The sequence below is a fragment of the Macrobrachium rosenbergii genome, chromosome 8, assembly GCF_040412425.1.
Source record: "Macrobrachium rosenbergii isolate ZJJX-2024 chromosome 8, ASM4041242v1, whole genome shotgun sequence".
In the NCBI taxonomy this organism is placed as follows: domain Eukaryota; kingdom Metazoa; phylum Arthropoda; class Malacostraca; order Decapoda; family Palaemonidae; genus Macrobrachium; species Macrobrachium rosenbergii.
Genome location: NC_089748.1, coordinates 18,656,602 through 18,671,204, shown reverse-complemented (window position 1 = coordinate 18,671,204; position 14,603 = coordinate 18,656,602). Strand labels below are relative to the sequence as shown.

At 32.8% G+C, this 14,603-nt stretch overlaps 1 protein-coding gene across 1 annotated transcript in view; it reads left to right on the top strand.

Annotated features, from left to right (window-relative positions):
* The window catches only part of LOC136840622 (uncharacterized), a 513,636-nt gene that overhangs the window by 45,071 nt on the left and 453,962 nt on the right, over positions 1-14,603 (top strand). Inside the window, exon 3 of the mRNA XM_067107337.1 lies at positions 796-893. Within this exon, the coding sequence (XP_066963438.1) occupies positions 796-893 (98 nt within the window). The remainder of the gene's footprint in view (positions 1-795; positions 894-14,603) is intronic.

Sequence of the window (14,603 nt, the reverse complement as noted above, 5' to 3'; positions counted from 1 at the left end):
TATATATATATATGTATATATATATATATATATATATATATATATATATATATATATATATATATATATATATATATATATATATATGTAATTTGTATCACCAAAAATTGTCCTGTGTTTGTTTACATGGACCATCATGCTGCTTGAGTAAAGCACCCACAATGTATGTAACTCTCATTTTAATCCCTTTGGGTAAATCTACTCGTAAGTGTTTTCAAATCGCTGATCACCTTTGCATAATCCCTTTTTGATCCAGGTTTGTAGTGGCTGTCGTATGAAGAAAGCTTGTGTGTGGGAACAGAAATGTCTGATGGTCATTTTGTCTATTGAATGCATCTATATACGATTTTCTTTCCTTATGCAGTTTTCCCAGCGTTGGTTTATCTGTGTATATTGTGTCACTGGGAACATAGTCTATCAACAAAGAAAGCATTTATCAGGACATGTTTATTTTGAACAAGTTGTTTCCCGAGCAACTGGCTGGGAGTTTCAGGTCCCCAAGATGCTAGAAGGAATTGGTAGATAGTCTTACAGGCAAGAAGTGCATGAAATTTTGACATATAAAATGTTTGATTGCACTCTCTTATTTTCACTTTGCTGTACTTTTTGTGTATCAGTATAAGATTTTCCAAAATCTGTTGTCTTTAGTAACGGCATTTAATATCATTTTAAGTAATTATCATAATTTTAACAGTAGTAGTAATGGATTTATTGTCATCATTTTAATAGCAGTAATCTGATTTATTTTATATGTTTTATTCTCTTGTAATTATTCAGATATTTTCATTATTGCAGGTGCGCGTTGTATTAGTGCTTCATAATGCGTTTTTGTTGTCTTGGAGCCGTTTCCCAGACAACGCTTCGCCATCGGATTCCTCGCTGTGCAGAGTGTGGTAAGTGTTTCATTATGTTTTATGGATTTTTTGTATCTAAACCTTTTTTTTTTTACTAGCCTGTTGATTGAATATTTTTTTATATACTTTAAGTTCTTGGGGTAGAGTCATGGTCTTTGTAATTAATGGTACACGTGATATTACCGTTCTTGCGATAAAATCCCTGGTACAAGAATATTTTTGTTAGCATTATTCCTATGATGCAAAAGTAGACATGTTTGATTTGAGACAGTTTACTGGTTCCTATATCTGCCCTGTTCTTTCTTGCTTAATCTCCGTCTCCAGTGGCTGTAAACTTTTCTCAAGATCTTTAAAAAGATCTATTCGTCTACAAAGGTTTCTTAGTCATGGAAAACATAAAATATATGATTGTTGATAATGGTCTTTGGTCAGCTTTTGTACTCCATCACATCAAAGAAGACATAAATTCTACTGCGCTTAGAGCAATACTTAACATTTTTACATTCCGCATATTTTATCGCCATTTCAGCAAATGGGACATCAAACGCTTGACGAAGCCCATAAGTTCTTGTAATGGCGAATATGTGGCTGCCATTGCTGAATTCAACAGTTATTTTTGTAATATTCTTCAACAAAGGTTTCTTTGGCAAACTTGGACGTGATAATACTCTAATACTGTAGACAAGATTATTTTCTATATATATATATATATATATATATATATATATATATATATATATATATATATATATATATATATATATATATATATATATATATATATATATATATATATATATATATATATATATATATATATATATATATATATATGATTATTATCACTTTTGTACGTGATTCATTTATCACACATTACCACAGGTGAAAAATATCAGTCCTTCATCAATGGCTTGAAAATAAAGTCGAAACCGGTCAGGACCTACACCTGTCTCTTATTTTTCACCTGTGGAAATGTGTGATATAATATATATATATATATATATATATTTATATATATATATATATATATATATATATATATATATATATATATATATATATATATATATATATATATATATATATATATATATATAGAGATAAGAGAGAAGTTTAGAATTCATATAATTGTGTGCAAATGGTGTACATTGTACGAATTGTAAGATAGTATGTGCTTAAGTAGGTGAAGCTAGATGAACATGGCGAATTATTAGAGGGAAAAGGAATGTTGGTGGTGGGAAGGAATGTCAGAAAGAATCTTAATAAACAATGGACCCTAGAGTAATAGAGACACATGGAATAAGCTCTCACGGGAAATACCAAACATGCCTATCTGTATATAACCTAAGAAAAGAGATGCATGCATAACGATCCTGTTTTATATTACACGTGTGCAAGTGTATATTTAAAAGAAACACATGTACACGCGAGTGCCTTTCATTCTTAACACACGCAGCCAGATTTCGCCAAATAAAGAAAGCGTCTGAGGCTCTTAAGATCTTTCCAGACGTCTCCACATTCCTTTACGGGGATCATAAACCGCGTCAGAAAAACCAATAAAGGCGGATTCGATAAACAGAGTTACCCTTCCAGTGTCTTGCTTCTCCCGAAAACACTGTGAATGAAAATGATTAGTCCTTACCCTCTTTAATCTTGTAGCATCTTGGTGTCGTAATTTTAGAGTTACGTCGTCTGAGAATGTAAAGTTGTCTTTCCTCCCATCACTCTTATTCCTTTGCTGAGGACAAAGGAAACATCGGAGGAAATTTTTTTTGCTCCCCCTCTCTCTCTCTCTCTCTCTCTCTCTCTCTCTCTATATATATATATATATATATATATATATATATATATGTATATATATATATATATATATATATATATATATATATATATATATATATATATATATATATATATATATATATATATATATATATATATATATATATAATGTATGTATATTTATATATACATATATATTTGTGAGTGTGTCTGAGGTTAAATTTTTCAAAGATTTTAGGGTAGAGAAGATTAATATGAATTTGATATTAACTTTGTGGAAGACACTTTTAAAGTACTTTATAGAGCAGTGACAAGGCTGATGAAAAGCTTCTGGAGTTGATGGTGACACATCAGCATGTCGTCTGTAGTGGGCTCCGTGGTTTACCCAAGATTCTAGGGTTTACAGGGTTTCTGGTTATATACAGAATCATTTTCAGATCAGGAGTTGAATTAGTATTTGTTAATTAAATAGATATAAAACGCTTATGGGAAGTAGAAAAAGCATCTAAAGGAATGAACGAAAGAAATGATTATACCTTGATAGCTAGTAGGTTTGGATCCTTTTGTGATCTTATATATACTGTATATATATATATATATATATATATATATATATATATATATATATATATATATATATATATATATATATATATACATATATATATATATATGTATACGCACATATATATATATGTGTGGTGAGTCTCCATGGCACTTTACTGCATGAAGTTCCATACATATTGCGGTGTCAGTTCCTTGAGGCCATGTACGTCAAGTCACGTTTTTCTAAATCAGTATTTGTAGGTGCCCAGAACTTGAATGGACAGTCATATATTACGGTCCCCAACTATTGACTAAAGGCACCGTTAATTATACAACTATGCTGTAAGATTAGGGATATAATCAGTTATGATGCCAAATTATTTCGATATGACTTAACTAAAAGCGGTTAATGATACCCAAGTAAAATCGTGATAATATTGATAATATAGATGATATCGGTATTGATGTTAGTGCTGTATTTTCACTCACTTCAGTGAATGATCTGCAGTGTCATCTGAGTCATGTGTGGCATACCAATTGTAATTTATCATTACCATCGTAGTTATCTAGTATAAATAAAATATACAGAAAAGTTGGAAGGCGTACCATCATTATCTCATTGTTAATTCCTGTGATGATTATGGAATTAGAATGTTTAATCTTATAGACAGCAGGGCTTATCAAGTACGATAAGGTTAAACGCCCCAGTCCTTAACATGTTTTTTTCACATTTGTTAACAAAACTCATGTTAAGTAATCTATGTTACTGTTGGATCCGACGGTTTCAGGTTTTTATAACCACTGCTTAATCCTCAAGCCAACTATCATCTGTGCTGGACTTGAGAAATATATGTGTTGTATGTGTTACAGTAAGATTGTGAAACCAGGGATTTCACGAAATCCCCGATAATTTCAGGGAATTTAAGAAGAAGAAGAAGAAGAAGTGAAATCACCAATTCACTTAGGAAGATTTGATCCCGAGTGGCTAGTGCTAAACACGGCGAAACAGTGATTCATCTACACAGTTTCGCCGTGTTTAGTACAAGCCTCAACGGGATCAAATGTCCCTAAGTGAACTGGTGATTTCACGAAATCCCTAGTTTCACAGTATTACTGTAACATATATAGGACATATAATATTAGAGAACTTTGTGAACTGGTGATTTCACGAAATCCATAGTTTCACAGTCTTACTGTAACATTTATAAGAAATATAATATTAGAGAACTTTTTTTTATAAACCCAAATGAATCTTCAATTAGAAATTTAAAACCGCAGGTATCCGTGTTCGTCAGAATCAAGTAGAGCTTCTGTGCAAGAAAAATTTTTCCCTTCGTGCTCCATCACACATGCTTATTCCTAGCGCCTCTGAGTATATAGCCTCGTTCCTGCTTAAACATCCTAATTTTGCAGCCATTTAACTATCTTATCCTCTTCTATCCTATCAACTATCCGATCAAGGCAAACATACCATACTCCATCTTTCTGTTATCACACACCCCGTTTCTCTCTGATACTTGTCATCCTGAATCCATTCCTACAAAATTTGCAATTCGCTCTAGGGATGTTGAGAAAATTCTTAATAATCTTTATAGGTGAGGCGTAGACGATCGTGATGGTTTCTTCCCTTTTTATTTTTTAATAAAGGGTTCTAGTATGTTGTCTCCCAAGATTAACAGATTGTATAGACTTTCATGTCGATGTAGTATCTTTGCGGATGAGCACGAGCTTTGCAATACAGTACCAAATTCTATTTTTCCTGTGCTTTCCAGAGTTACAGAAAAACTTATTCTTAAGCCATTATATAAGTACGTGGAATCTAAAGGATTGTTAGCTAATAGTCAATATGCAACAGAAAGCAGTTAGGTACCTGCTATGCTCTTTTGGATTTGACATCGCATTTGCAGAGAGAACCGTGATGAGGGTTTTGAGCGTAGAGTAATTCAAATAGATTTTAGTTCTGCTTCCTGTTTATTAAATAACAAGGCTCTCTCTCTCTCTCTCTCTCTCTCTCTCTCTCTCTCTCTCTCTCTCTCTCTCTCTCTCTTTTAATTTGACGGTAGAATCTGTAATTTTGGTAGTCATTTCAACACACTCCAAACGAACTTGTATAAATGCTGTTTGTCGTTCAAATGGTTCAGTTGGATTCATTGGCGGGTGAAACAAACGGGAATATAAACTGTCGTTAATCACGTGATCGAAGCGTTAGGAGATTTTCTAGTCCATGAGTCTGTTGTGAAACATGGCATTCATTAAGGGTGCTATCGGAGCAGTTTTTATGAATTCATTATTGGTTCGGATATTGAAGTTTTTCCGGGCAGCGAATGTGTCGTTAAGTATACCACAGTTTAACCAGACTACTGAGCTGATTAACAGCTCTCATTATTTTACGTGGCTAAGAACCAATTGGTTACCTAGCAACGGGACCTACAGCTTATTGTGGAATCCGAACCACATTATAGCGAGAAATGAATTTCTATCACCAGAAATAAATTCCTTTAATTCTTCATTGGCCTGCCGGAGAATCGAACGCGGGCCCAGCACTGTGCTAGCTGAGAACGATATCGACCCGTCCAATGAGGAACTGCGAATGTGTCGTGAAACATGAGGTTCCGTAGAGTGGGTTGACAAAAATTCAAGGATTAGTTGGGCATTTTGCATTTCGGCAGTGTTATTCAATAAAGTTTTGAAATTTCAAACGTCGGAAACTTGCTCCTAAGAAAGTGTAATTTGTTAGGTTATCAGATAAGACCTTTTAAGGGCCTATTAAGTCTTATGAATGTTTCTTTGATCATCCCATTAGGAAATTTGAATATGCTATCATGGTAAAACAAAGCTGATAAAATAAAGGCATAATGCTCATTTACAAAACAAACAATGGTCCACAACCAGGTAAGCAATGCATCCATCCTTCCACACACTTCTCATTTTTCTTTTCGGTTTGGTATAATTAGATGAATAATAGATGAAAATGCTCTTGGGTTCCCTGGGGCGTTTTCCTAAATGTGAGAGACCATTAATTCATTCTCTAATGGAAGGGAATCCGTTTTATTGTGCTGATAATTTATGAGTGAATACTGAACGTGTAGGAAGGTTAAACTTATGATGAAAATAATGTACTCATAAACCAAAGATGTATCTTTTATATATTTGTAGATGATCGAAACTAAGGTCCACTAGAGACTGTTATCTTTCCTAATTGATGTTTGATTTATTTCTTTGAGTGAAGTCATTGAGTTTTTCCATTTCCAATCTTAACATCTGAGACATTGGGCTGTCTTATATAAGACTTTGTTCTGCTTAAAGCTTTTCTCCACTCCTGTATATATTTGTTTCGAGATTCTCATTCGACTATTCAACATCACTTGTTTTTAAGAGTTCTGCATCGGTTTTCTTCTTAAAGGGTAATTCTTCTTTTTCTTTCCTATACACTGTTTCTTTTCATAGCAGTATTTTCAGTCCATCTCTTTTTGTTTTCATCCATATTTTGAGGACTTAATCCTCCATATCTCTTCTCCCTCACTGCCAGCTAATTAACTCTCAATTAGCAATATCGATTTGCTTTCTCTTTTTTGATTAGCTTTGATCTTGAGAGCATAACTGATTGGGAACCTGCAATGTGTCTGTGTGGAAAAGAAATGTGATTCCATGTCTAATCTCTGCCACCATTCATAGAAGTGCAGTTACTTTAAATTTGTCTGGCAGAGATCACATTCTTAAAATCCGGAATCAACTGTAAAATTTGGCATTTTGTTTTGCTGGTGTCATGAGGTATTTCTCCACCCCAGTTACAAAATGTTATATATTACCTTTATCCAAAAGTTTTTTATGTATTTCTATTATTTGAAGGTGATTATTCGTTTGCCTCATCGATTTCATTCCTTTACTACAGTGTGTCTATGCTTTATTAACACGGGAGTCAATCTCACTCTTCTAGTGTTGTGACACCTACAGGACACTGCTTATTATATTTGACCTTTTGATATATCTGAGAATTTGTTTCAGTTACCTGGGTGGGGCTTTACTACTTCAGGTTAAAAGAAAAAAATAATTCCGAGCACTACCAAACAGTGCGATCTAGTTTCTTATGCCATTTTACTTGTTTATGATAATCCCCACTTTTCCAGTAGGACACCATTACATGATTTTCAAAGGGATGAAGCGTTTGTTCCCCAATCTAGTATTGATTATGGGTATTATATATATATATATATATATATATATATATATATATATATATATATATATATATATATATATATATATATATATATATATATATATATATATAAATGTATATAAACACATATTATATATATCAATGTATGTATACACACATATATACAGTATATATATATATATATATATATATATATATATATATATATATATATATATATATATATATATATATGTATATTTATATATATATATATATACAGTATATATATATATATATATATATATATATATATATATATATATATATATATATACATATATATACATACATACAGTACATATATATATATATATATATATATATATATATATATATATATATATATATACATATATATATATATATATATATATATATATATATATATATATAATATAATATAATATACGTATACCTATTCACTATATATACATATATATGTGTGTGTATATACATGAATAAAGATAAAATCCACGAAGGAAAGGGAAACAATGGAGTACTGCGAGGCCTTTCGACTAAGTAAAGGACGACAGAGTCGAAAGGCCTCGCAGTACACCAGTGATCCCCTTTCCTTCGTGGATTTTATCTTTATTTATACATTCTTCACATTTCATATTGTCGTGATTCAGTTATACGTATATACACATATTGATTTATGTGTGGGTATATATAAAAATACCCATTATTAATCCTAATTTGGCTTGGAAAACAAACCCAATGCTTGTAGGTCAGTCTTTAATGCAGTATCATTCACAAAGCTATTGTCAGTCTGTTATTTCTTCTTTTGTAACATAACTTTCTAGCTAAAGATAGGTAAGCACTGTAGTGCTATATTTTTCACATACTGAGTTACATGAAATGATAAACCAATATCTTTTATAAATGTTATTCTATATTTTGTAATGAATGTACCGTATGTCTTTCAAAGCAAAGTAAAGGTAATCATGCTTCTACGTTATTACACTTTGTTGATCATCTGATGAGCTTTTTTTTATAATATCTGATTACATTTCTCTCCAATTGTATCATCAAGTACCGTTTCCCTATAAATGTCGCATATTCATTAAGATCATGGTTTACATTGTGCCAATGTACTGACAGATTCAGTGGAGGATAACACTTTGATTTTTTGTTTTGTTCTGCTCCCATATGCGATGTGGATGTATTTACAATCCTGAATTGAACATAATTTGCAAATAAACCAAAGGAAAAATGTTTAAGCGTCAAACGTTTGTGATCGGTGCGCTGATTAGGAGGCAAACATTCAAATTAGACCAGATCACCTTTTCATTAGGGCCCTCGCTGTGAGGCAAATGAAGCTACTCCCTGAATGAAATTAAATTATGAATTTATTACTATATGTACACACGCACGCACGCACGCACACACATACACACATACACACACACATATATATATATGTATATATATATATATATATATATATATATATATATATATATATATATATATATATATATATATATATATACTGTATATATATATATATATATATATATATATATATATATATATATATATAGTAAATATATATATATATGTGTATAAATATTTGTGTATGTATACACACATATAGGTATATATATATATATATATATATATATATATATATATATATATGTATATATATATATATATCCAGAAAACAAACGTCCTTTAATATCAATTCACTCTACCTCAAGTAATATATTTTCATATATGTTACCGAAGTGGTTAGTGTGTCACTGTAGTCCTGATTCCCCGTCCGTCGCTGGTTCGATCCCACAGGACGGTGGACTTATTATCACCTAAAATTCCCTTCAAACATATATGAAAATATATTACTTCCGAGGTAGAGTGAATTGGATATTAAAGGACGTTTGTAGCTTTCTGATTGTATATGAATCACGGTGATGTGATAAATAGTCATATATATATATATATATATATATATATATATATATATATATATATATATATATATATATATATATACATACATACATATATATATATATATATATATATATATATATATATATATATATATATATATATATATATTTACATAAATGTATGGAAAAAGGTCTAATTTAAACAAACCAGCAGGTAAAAGAAAAGGAAAACATTTAAATGTATCCATGTTTTCAACATTTTACGTTGTATATAAGTTATATACGTAAATACTACTTTACATAAACCCACAATCACTCCCACAAATGCAGTTTGTGCGCTTGTTTGTATGTATGTGCGCGCGCGCGCGCGTGGGAGGGGAGAGAGAGAGAGAGAGAGAGAGAGAGAGAGAGAGAGAGAGAGAGAGAGAGAAAGAGCGAGCGAGCATTCTTACCCTGCCTGTCAAGTGGTGTGTTCGATTTGCATTTTCTGCTGTAAGGTATGACGTTGCCTTTGCTTTTTTCATTGGAAATTTGTCGCTAATAGTTATATTGAAGTGACTGAAAAGTTATGTCTGATCAACTGTAGAGTTTAGAATGACTTTCTGAAAGTTCGCCATTAATTGTAAATTTATAAACTGGAAGTCCAATCGAGAGCGAGCGCTGCTGCCAGTGAATCTCGATTCTGTCAGAATCGAAATGAAAGATTTAAATAGCATCAATTATTCCTGGCCATTGTTTAGATTTTGGTCTCTGAGTATTCTTCTGCCCTTGAAGATTGCCTTGTTTGAATGGAAATTGAAAATTCAGTTTTATTGGCTTGTTTGAATGGAAATTGAAAATTCAGTTTTAACCATTTTCATTCAATTCATGTGGAGAACTTATACTACACTTGAGTTTTCATGAGAAACGAACTGTTTCAACTGTATTCTGGTCTGATCGAGAATTGAAGAGCATGCTCAGTATACCCTTGGTGGTGACGCTTTGTTGCTTGGAATTTTTATTCTGGCTTTTTGTTCCAAGATAATATATGCAGCGTAATATTCGAGACCCGTGATATGTCGGAATGTTTACTACTGCAATTACACTTTCAGTATGGCATCGTCAGTTAGTTCTCAAGTTATTTTTATAGCGCTTTGTTCTGTTGTTGCTCTTCTTATTTCCCTCTTACATTTGATACAGGTGCAACTATTGTTAACTTCTCTTGATGTAATTGTTATTAGACCTGCACGCCGCACTAGTTGTAGTGTCAGCATTGTATGAATGTTATCTTATACTTCTTTTTAGTTTCCTGAAAAGAAAATTATTGTGCCGGCTCTGTCTGTCCGTCCGCACTTTTTTCTGTCCGTACTGTCTCTGTCCGCCCTCAGATCTTAAAATTACTGAAGCTAGGGGGCTGCAAATTGGTATGTCGATCATCCACCCTCCAATCATCAAACATGCCAAATTGCAGCCCTCTAGCCTCAGTAGTGTTTATTTTATTTGAGGTTTAAAGTTTGCCATATTCGTGCATCTGGCAATGATATAGGACAGGCCACCATCGGCCGGTGGTTAAAGTTTCATGCGCCGCGGCTCACAGCGTTATAACGAGACCACCGAAAGATAGATCTATTTTCGGTGGCCTTGATTTGTAGCGACTGTACAGAAAACTCGATTGCGCCGAAGGTATTTCTGCGCATTATTTACTTGTATTATTTTGAATTTCACCGGGGTGTGTGTCGCCAGGTATGCCTTCATGTGAAGGTGGAAATTTATTACATTTCTTTTTTAGTCAAATTTCTTTGCTCTAGTGTCCTTTCGGTATCCTTTTATACTGGTTCCTAGTTTTTTATTAGTCTGTTTGTATATTTCATCTGAGCTTCCTCTTGACACTGGAAAATCTTCTGCTTTTACGGATTTATTTTCATTTGGCGTCTCGTCTCTTTCGTCCTGTGTTTTTATTGTTTTATTATTTTAATTTCCATCGGACCCGAGTTTTTTGGTTCACTCTTTTATCGTCATTTTGTTTTATGGTTCTTCTCTCCAGTGCAGAAACCTTGTTGGAGTTGTTTTTGCGGAAATATAAAAAAAAGAAATATCTGGAATCTGAAGGCTTAAATGCTTCTGAAATTTGAGGAATAAAGTTTTGAAGCGATAAAAAAAATCATAAATATAAGTTATATTGTGATTGCCGCATGGAGTCTATTTTTAGCACGGAATGCGAAAATATAACGTTTTGTAGAAATGTAAAAGTAAGTCTACACGAATTTAAAATATGAAAACAAGAATTGTGGTATTTAACTTTGCATGAATGTGAATAGATCGCATTAGGTGATTTTGAACCGGGAAACTATTAAAGGCATGGGAATTGAGGTAGTGCTCTCCTGTTTACTGGAACTGAGTGAAGTATACTCGATTGAGTGTATTATTTTTTTCTTAAAGTAGGAAAGTGTTAGATTTCACTGGTATAAAATGACGAATATTGTTTCCACTGAAAAAGAAAATCTACACAGAGAACCTAATGCGGTTTATTCTATACCTCGTCATGGAAAAAAAATTAGAAATTCTTTGATGAAATAACTCAATAAGACACATGCACAGTTCGTATATTCATTGGGATATGATATAAAACGACGTTAGTATTCCATTAAGAGGAAGTTGCTTGACGAAATATATGAAATGTTGAGAAATAGGTGGTTGTGGTATACTTTACCGTTATCAAGTTTAAGTGAACACACTGTACAAACCATTAAGCTAATGATGAAAAAAGGATTAACACAAGTCTACTTTGGTATTTAGAACCAGAATGTATAAGTCTCTTTCCTTTGTTTTTTTTTTTTTTTTTTTTTTTTTTTTTTTTTATAACAAGTCCAAGGCAGAAATCTCGCCCAGCCACAGTGTCTACAGACCAGTGTTCTTATACGGGTTTTTGCATAAAGCAACATGGTGAAAAATATACTTAAAAATGCACAGACAAATGAATAGCAACATTGGTTATGAAATTCGGTGTATTAGCTGTGATTAATTTTATTGACGCAATATACATACTGAGAAATAATCAGAAGGATGGTATGGCTTCTTTTAGTGATCGTAATAGAATAAAATTGATGTAAACCTTAAAAAAAATATGTCGGTCATTGCCTTTCTACTGACTTTGTTCTCAATCATTCCCAATTTCGTTTGTTCACAAATTTTTAATCATCTATTCACAGTATGTAAAGCTACTGCTTTACTGTCCGAGTTTTCTTTGTTTTACTCTTGACCATAGCGAACCATCTTAGATTACATCGCAATTAAATGCTGCATCTCTAGACCGACTCACCGACCGCAAATGGAAACGCAGTCAGAACAGTCGACACGAGAATTGCAAAGCAATGTCAGATTCTCCTTGCACTGGATAGTTTTCTCTTCGTATTTTCCCCACCAATAAATATCAAGGGGAAAGCTCTATGAAAACAGAACCGCCAGATAAACGAGGAATTGTTCACTGTTAAATTCAGCTAAACCGTTTCACTCAAATTTGTTCGTTTAAACCCAAATATATTAATTGAAGGTGTCATGAATTTTCCCTTTAGTTTAATTTTATCATTTTTTACATCTTCCTTTATTTTTATTGCCTTCAGTTTCTTGCAGAGCTGGGCATCTTATATTTAACCAAAATAAGTAAAAAAAAATTCTCTCAAGGAAACAGAAGAAGAGGATGAAGAACAAGAGCAAGAAGATGATGAAGAGAGAGAGAGAGAGAGAGAGAGAGAGAGAGAGAGAGAGAGAGAGAGAGAGAGAGAGATGGTGGGGGTTGGAAACAGAGAGGAGGATAAAACGGAAATTTTTGAGAAATTCAAAATTTTCGTTCTTTTTATGAGAGAATTTAATTATGAAATATCTTGACTAAAAAAAAATGTCAAATGCTAGGTTCAATTTTAACAAAGGAAAAATGACAAGGAAGAAATAACCAAAAGCCAGAATATGAATCCGAAATAAAAAGTGATGATAAATCTTGTAAAGATAAAGTGACAAATGGTTCTAATGGAATTTTAAACCATTTGGTCAGGAGTCTTTTACAAAAGGGAAAATTGTCCTGTTCAAGCAAACTGGATCCTACGGTTAAACTAAAGATAAATCTCTTGAGGGGAAGCTGAGACTAATACGTTTCTGGTCAGATGAACTCATTTATCTCCCAACCCTCCTTTTCTATTTTAGTCTTTCCTTTTATTGTGTTCCGTTTCATTTTAGTTCAGCATAAAAATTTTAGCTGGAATGTGTTGCTTACTATCGCTTAGTTAAGGGGAAGTGGTGTGAGTCGTCTCTTTGTTACTTGGTATAGCCTATAAATTGTGACATTCAGGCATAGTGGAAATGCATTATTAAGCGTAAATCTTGTATTTCTGTTTTCCAGTGAGTTGCTAATTTGCTGCCATTTATGCATTTTTATTTAAACACTCCTTATTTTTAGGACGCACCCCTGATAACAGTGACTTGAAGTGCAAGAACGGAGCGTTTCTCCAGAACACAAATAAAGTGAATCGGACATTAAATAACTGTACGTGAACGCAACAATTAGGAATTTCCTTTCGTACCAGTTTCATTTATTCTTCGAATACAAGAGAGAGAGAGAGAGAGAGAGAGAGAGAGAGAGAGAGAGAGAGAGAGAGAGTGGAAGTAGGGTATGGATGTGGGAATAGGAAAATTGTCTAATACATACGGTAAAAATGTGGCACGGACGAAGCAGTCTGGGTTAGTGCAAAATGATCACTGTGGTACTGATTTTGTACACACACCTTAGTAGTTGCGCATTTCAAATAGTAAAGCCATAATAGTTTTTTTCTTTATAGTTGGTTTTTACTTATTTCATACTACTTATTCTTACTTCACATTATCTAATTTCTGTGTCATTTTTTCCCCAGTAATTCATTTTCTGTCTTTTTTATTCGTCTTCCGCGTCTCTTTCTCCCACTTACATTTATTCATAATTGCTATTTGCTCATCTTTCCACCTCTTTCTGTCTTTTTTCACCTTCCTATATAGTTCCTTTGTTCTCTGCAACAGTTTCGTTTTCTATTTATTTAAATTTTATATTTCAATCGCCTAAATTTATTCTTTCTGAAACGCTCTCTTTTACTTCTCTCCGTCATTCCACCCTTCCTAGTTACACTCTTCCAGTTTTTCTCCATTTTCTTTCTCTTCTCCTTCGTTGCCTTCTGTTCATCATCTTTTCCACTTACTTTCTATCTCCCAATTAAAAATCCAAGTCGCTTCCCTTTTTCTCATTTTACACTTTGATATTCTGTCCCGAGTTCTTCTCATAGTCATTCTTCATTATCCTCCACT